Source organism: Anolis sagrei, chromosome 3 (genome assembly GCF_037176765.1).
Source record: "Anolis sagrei isolate rAnoSag1 chromosome 3, rAnoSag1.mat, whole genome shotgun sequence".
NCBI classification, from domain to species: domain Eukaryota; kingdom Metazoa; phylum Chordata; class Lepidosauria; order Squamata; family Dactyloidae; genus Anolis; species Anolis sagrei.
In genome coordinates, this window is record NC_090023.1 from 203,010,649 (window position 1) to 203,018,198 (window position 7,550).

General features: G+C 38.6%; 1 protein-coding gene across 1 annotated transcript; it reads left to right on the plus strand.

Moving 5' to 3' along the window:
• Window positions 1-2,422: 2,422 nt before the first annotated feature.
• On the plus strand, window positions 2,423-4,433 carry LOC132770997 (prolactin-releasing peptide receptor-like). Its single transcript, XM_060768518.2, has 2 exons — window positions 2,423-2,911; window positions 3,082-4,433. The coding sequence occupies exon 2, from the start codon at window positions 3,130-3,132 to the stop codon at window positions 4,228-4,230; it is 1,101 nt and encodes a 366-aa protein (XP_060624501.2). The 5' UTR covers window positions 2,423-2,911; window positions 3,082-3,129; the 3' UTR covers window positions 4,231-4,433.
• Window positions 4,434-7,550: the final 3,117 nt, after the last annotated feature.

Here is a 7,550-nt window from a genome sequence, read left to right on the forward strand (position 1 = left end):
CTGAATAACTGTTTCCTGGGAGTTGTCTAAGGGCCACATTACATGGGGGCAATTGAAGTGTCCTAGGACACTATTTTCCTGGTTTGCCCATGGAGCTCCACATCACCCATGAAATGCTTTCCGATATGCAGCTTCCGGTGGGGTTCCATGGGTGAACTAGCGCAGCTGCCACCAATACAAAAACCACCCCACGCTCCATAAGAAACAACGAGGCTTTGGCGCAGTGGTGATGCTTCCCCATGTGGGATGGAAAAGTATTCCCTGTCACCACTTTAATTGCCATTGCTCAATGCTATGGGATCATGTTGTAAATATTTTGCATAATTTCTCTTTATTTCCATGTTAGGGGTGAGGGAAATTCTGTCAATCATGCTACCCCTTTGCCTACAGTTGTGGTCCTCCTTCAGACTCCAACTTCCAGAAGCTCTAGCAAGTTTGTCCTATAGCCAGATATTCTGGGAGTTAAGGCTAAAACATCTGGAAGCCAATAAGTTTGACACCGCTGGCCTGCACAGAAGGCTATAACAATCCCCATTATCTGATTACATAATCATCATTTCACATCAAGATGATATGTGAGAAGGGAACCTCTACAGTTCATTAATTCCTTGGAAAATATCAGCCAAGTGATCTGGTTAGAGACTTGTTTATGGCTATGGGCATAACTGTGAACCACCATAAATCATAATAAAACTATCCATGGATGTAAAGCAAATAATTCAAAAATAAAACAAGGAGGAGGGGAACAGGATTTTGGTTATGATTATGCATGTAGGAGGCCTCAATGGCACAGTGGGTTAAACTGCTGAGCTGCTGAACTTGCTGACTGAAGGGTTCCCGGTTCAAACCTGGGGAGTGGGGTGAGTTCCTGCTGCTACCCTCAGCTTCCCCCAACCCAGCAGTTCGAAAACATGCAAATGTGAGTAGGTACCACTCTGGTGGGAAGGTAACGATGCTCCATGCAGTTATGCTGGCCACATGACCTTGGAGATGTCTACGGACAACACTGGTTCTTCGGCTTAGAAATGGAGATGGGTACCAACCCCCGGAAACGGACACAACTGGACTTAATGTCAGGGGGAAACCTTTAACTTTACTTATGCATGCAAGGGTTATGAAATCTATGTAATCTATATCTATCTGGATATATAATAAAAGTGAAAATATGTTTTTATGTTTGTGGGTATGTATGTATTTACGTTTGTGGGTGGCTTCTAAGACAGCTCCCACTTCCAGAGAGCCCTGTGACCCACTGATAATGGATTTGCATGAAACCTAGCCCACAGATCCCCCATGACCAACAGAACATGCTGGAGGGGTTGGGGTACTGACCCAGCATGATGGGAACTGCTGTCCACTCACATCCAGAGAATGCTGTGAACCTCACCAACGATGGATCTGGACAAAACTTTCCATATATACCCATCATGGCCAACTTTACATACTGGTAGAGTTTGGGGAGACAATTTCAGAGAATGATAGGAATTGCAGTCTATCTAGATCCAGACAGCCCAGTGAAGTTAACTGAAGATGGAGCTGGGCCAAACTTGTCACACATACCCAACATGACCAACTGTTGGCGGTGTTTGGGGAATAGTGCACATAGGATGATAGAGTGATAACTTACCCATATCCTTTTGTATCTTTTAATGGGAACATTCATAAAATCAAAAATTAAACAAAGACTATTTCTAATAAATAGAGTTACAGAATCTTAACCTGGGCAATGCTGGGTACCAAAGCTAGTTGATAGATAAAAACTAAAATACGTTTATCACGCCTAATCAATGTGGGTGTGGTATTGGAGGTTTGAGACAAAAAAACCCCTCACTTTAGACTGTTAGTAAGAGGAAGGAATGGAAAGGTTTAGAGTTTGTCATCAATGCAGCTAAGCAATTATCTCATATCCCTTTCAATTTTAAATCATTTTTACACTGAAGAAGGCAGAAAAAGTAGCTACGTGAGTACTGATGTATATTTCTAATACTAAATATACTAAACAGAAAGCAAATGAAATACCAAACTCTGCTTAATATAGTGCAACCAAACATCTGTGCTCAAGAGATTGAATCTGTTGAAATAAAAACAATCCAAAAACAAATACAATCTCATTTTGAGAAATTTCAATCAATCAGACCCAAAATGTAATTTGCATATTCCCTTAGCATTACAGATGTGATGAAAACATGTAAACTATGAAATGAGAGAATTCTGGTTTTACATTTAAGCCTTATCATTAGAGAAACCCTCTCTCTTTCTGTCTGTCTCTCACACATGCACTAGACTCACATGAATTAATGCTGTATACAGATCACAGGCCATAATTCTTAACTTTCACGTAGCTGAGTCCCTCTAGTGGCATCAGTATTTGTAGCACTTTCTTTTTTTTTAGTATTATTTCATTTCTTAAAAGTCAGCAGTGCCAAGGCTAGGTTTTTCCAGTGTTCCCATAAAGACCCCTTCCAATAGGATTTGGTCTTCAATCTTTTCACGATTTTTTTTTTTTACTGGAAGAAGTCATATTGTTTTTCTGACACAGTGGTTCAGAGATGAACTGGATGACAAGGAGAGAAATTGGTTCCCTATGAGCTGCAAATGATTTTCTGAAGGCATGTAAGGACAGATCATCAACGGAGGCATAGTCTTCCACACAAATCACGATGAGTAAGGAGTCAAGGCTACAAAAAGCAATATAGATACAAACTGGAGTTTGCTTGAATACATTTTCTCTCTCCTCTTCCTCCTTCTCAACACCATTTCCCTCTCTCCATCTCTGCCTTTCTCCCTCTCACACACATGCACACAGTTGCATAGATACACAACGCACTCTATGGATTTTGGAAGGAAAAAGAAACAGCACATTGACATTGGCACAGAGAAGGCAACCAACGGACATCTAGAGACAACCACTGTAAGTATAGTACTTTTTGTTATCATTATTTGCTGGGTATCATATTTGGGAAGTGATTGAGTTTGCATGGAACAAAAGAAGAAAATATTCATAAACTGGATTGTGTCAAATCACTTTTAGATTTTTAAAAATCCAACTGCAGTTTCACCTTTTCTTCTCCTCTTTTTCAGACGAGTGTATTCATTTCATCCAAGGGGAACTAAAGTTTATGAGTGTACATGTTTCTCTTGCTGTGTGTTTGCTCAGTTTGGCTCAATTGGCTACAAAAACTATACAGGAGAAAGACAATGAATCCGGAGAATCTAACCTCTCAGAGCTTCCTTTCAGCAATCCACAACAATACCAGCAACCTCTTCCTGGGGCTTCAGCTTGTCCAGTTCTTCAAACCGCTCATCATCCCTTGTTACTCCCTTGTGGTTTCTGTTGGCATCGTTGGAAATTACCTCCTCATCTACGTTATCTGCAAAACCAAAAAAATGCACAATGTTACTAACTTCCTTGTTGGGAACTTGGCATTTTCGGACATGCTTATGTGTGCCACCTGTGTCCCTTTGACCCTGGCATATGCCTTTGAGCCTAGAGGGTGGGTCTATGGGCGCTTCATGTGCTACTTTGTATTCCTCATGCAACCAGTCACAGTATTTGTTTCTGTCTTCACTCTGACTGTCATAGCTGTGGACAGATACCATGCCATGGTTTACCCACTCCGGAGGAGGCTGACCGTACCCGCCTGTGCCTATATTCTGGCTGCTATTTGGTTGCTAAGCTACATTTTAGCTGTCCCAGCCTTGGTCCGCACTTATCACGCAGAATTCCCAGAACTGGACTTTTCTATCTGTGAAGAATTTTGGTTTCATAGGAAGAAGGATCGCTTAGTGTATGCCTATAGCACCCTGGTTCTCACATATGTCCTGCCCTTAACAGTAATTTCTGTGTCCTACCTGAGGATTTCTGTCAAGCTGAAGAACAGAATAGTTCCTGGCAATGTCACCCAAAGCCAAGCCGAATGTGACCGAGCCAGAAGGAGGAAGACCTTTCGCTTGCTGGTGTTGGTAGTAGCAGCCTTTGGAGTCTGTTGGTTGCCTCTGCATATCTTTAATATCATAAAGGACATTGATATTAAACTGATCAATAAAGAGTATTTTAACCTCATTCAGCTCCTCTGCCACTGGTTTGCCATGATGTCTGCTTGCACAAATTCCTTTCTGTATGCCTGGCTGCATGATAGCTTTAGAGGGGAGCTGAAGAAAATGTTTGCCTGGAGGAGGAAAAAAACTGGACCAGCCCCCAACTGTATTGTAGCTAGTGTGGTGCTGTAAATATGGGGTTTTCCCCCTTGTTGCATTGTTGCCTCTCTTTTGAGGAGTATTAAGACAGTCTCTTGTGCTATAATTGATATGTGAGTTATCTTAACTGGGGTGAGCTGCTTTCAATGAACCTGTATGATGTGATTTACAGCTGTGTATTCATTTAATGAGAATAAATTCCATGAATGAAGGCAAACTGCACACAATTTCTTACTTTCCACAATATATCTTGAAAATGCTGCTACTATGCTCCCCACCAACATCCCTCCCAAACTTTCATGAGTTGTTGGCCAGTTATGTCATTGTCCATACTAAGAGATACAATCCATAGTCTTTCAAGTATGCACGTAGTGGACTGAGTTGATTGATATGTATTTGCATTGCCACAGTGTAATTAAAAATATATATTTTTCCAAGTTGTGGGTGCAAGGGGGGTGTTCCTGTATGTAATTAAACCTGAATATCAACACCACTTGCTGAAGCTACTCTTTGTAGGCACTCCGCTGTCAAGTTACAACTATACAGCCAATCCCTGAGTTACGAACAAGATATGTTCTGTACGTTTGAATGTGTATGTAAGTTGGAACGGGTACATTTTATAAGTGTAACTCCAAACCCATTTTTAAAGTTTTGGATATCATAGTGAAGGGTAAACAACCCTTTAAAGTTTGTTTTGCTGTTGGTGTTCCTGTTCAGAATATTTCACTGCACTTTCTGTGCCTGTGACAATTAGATTTTGAAAAGTTGGGGTTGTCTTGAAAATAAGGTAATAAGGTAATAATAAGGTAATAAAGCTTCAGCAGTGGCAGCTTCTCCACATGATAATTCTTATTATTACAAGAGTGAATTTCACTTCCTGATAAAATAGTCAATGGTCAAAACATTTTTGTTTCATTTCTAGAAATTGCAAAGGGGTGGAGGTGCTGCAAAAATTGATTTCCTTGGCAAAACCTTTTTGCACAAAAACAGTTGCATTTTGTACAGAATGAAATAGCCTCTCAACGTTTGCAGGTTTATCTTTTGTGAGTATGATAATTCAGGAATTTGATAAACACAATCTCTCTAGGAATCTCTGGGTCTTCCAGTGTGACTCTATGGTCAACATCTGTCAGATGTTAAATACAGAGTCACATTGGAGGACCTAAGGATGTGCCTTTTTCTTACTTTTGTGAAGATCCTGTGCCCCTAATGTGCTGGACTGACTGTCCAATGTTTTATGTGGAAAATCTTGGTTTTCCAAGCCATGCATGGCTTCTCTAAATGTTAATCCACACCTGTAACTTCACTCACTAGCTGAAAAACAAAGTGAAAGCAAGTGAATGTTCTATTAGACTTATGTTTCACTATTTTGCTTTCTGTCTATAATACTGCACAGATAACATTCAGAACATGGTCACTCTGTTGACAATGAAGTCCAGTATATACAGTTCATACATCATCTTTCTCTCAGCAAACTTGCCAGAGGCCACATCCATAAACTGGAGTCAACTTCTAGATATTAATTAGGGCAAATACTACATCTCTCTTCCAGACCTCTTCCAAAAATTTATTTATTTATTTATGACATTTATATGCCTCCCTTCTCAGCTCAAAGGGGACTCAGAGCGACTTACAAGTTGTATGTAAATATAATATGTTATGTTATTAGCATAGCACAATATTAGTACCATATACCCCCATATTGTACTACACCACTATACTGTAATATTATTAGTAATATTACATGTAATATGAAATATATAATTATTATATTGTATTATTATTATTAGTAGTATTATATTGTATTACATTATAATATTATTATCAATATTATATGTGTATACAATATATTATATTATTAGCACAGCACAATATTAGTATTATATATTAATATATTGTACTATACCACTATACTGTAATATTATTAGTAATATTACATGTAATATAAAATATATAATTCTTATAGTGCACTATTATTATTATATTACATTATAATATTATTATCAATATTATATGTGTATACAATATATTATATTATTAGCACAGCACAGCACAGCACTAATATATTAAAACTATAATATATTATATTAGTATAAGCCTTAAAATTAATCTATTGTGTCCAAAAATTATTCCATGTACCTTTGAAGTATTTTTCTTTGAATAATATGTAAATGAGATCTTTATAGTGTCTTACATTGTTCTTCCTCCCCTTGCGACTTTCTCTGCTGTCCTTATGCAACTTTTAATCCTGTGATTGCAGCAGACGTGTCAGTGAGCAGCATGAAATGTAATGAATATCAGGAAGAGCAGGAGGAAAGGAGAACAAGAGCAGGCACTCCACAGCATCAATGTATTTCTTCATAATGCAACATCCACAGCCAGGAAGGCATATGGAGTAAAGGATGTGGATGTGCAGACAAGATGAAAGAAAGAAAAAAAGAGGAAAAAAAGAAAGGAGTGGATGAGGGAGTCAAGCTGAGTAAAGGGAGCAAAGACAAAATTAGGTGTAGGAGGAGGTGTTGACAACATGGACTTTAAGAGGAAAGGAGATCAAACAGATGAAAGATTTGTAAGGAGGATGGAAGAAACAGGATAAGGGAGATGAATAGTGACATGGACAACAATGCTGGAGATAAATTAAAAAGAGGTGGGATGATCTTAAAAAAGAGAAAGATCAGCAAGTGAAAAGCGTGAGGGGAAAAGAAAAAAGGAGTGAGGAAAGAAAGAATGTAGCAGATCCTTCAGGATGGATGGTTTTGGATTAGCATTGCCTTTTGTGGATTTCAAACAAAAGTATAATAGAATACAAAAAGATCAAATTTGTGACACTGGCTATATATTTTTAAATAATTGTGTAAGTGATATAGCCCTTTCCTGATAATTGTAAACATTGGGCTGGTTCATATTTGGAGATATAGGATGTTTTCTCATCAACATTATAGAATGGAGGCCAATTATCCGATCTGCTCCTGCAGAATTCTGGGAAATGTAGTTTAGGGAAGCTGAGGACCTCTCTAGCTGAGAACTCCAAAGACTCTGCCATGAACTACATTTCCCAAAATTCTTTAGGAGAAACTTGGAATATTGGCAGATGATATCCTCCGTTCTATAATGCTGGTGGGAAAATGTTAATAGTTTTTCAGGAAATTTAGACTCAAGCTGTATATGGTTTTATAGTCATAACCATTACTCTGAATTGTGTCTAAACACAAACTAGTAGCCATTGAAGCTATTTTAATAAGGAGTTCCATGTTTCCTGTAACCAGTCAAAATCAATAGTCTGGTTGCATCATTGGACCCATTGAAGTTTTGGAAGTCTCCAAATGCGGCCTCACATAAGACCTCATTAGACA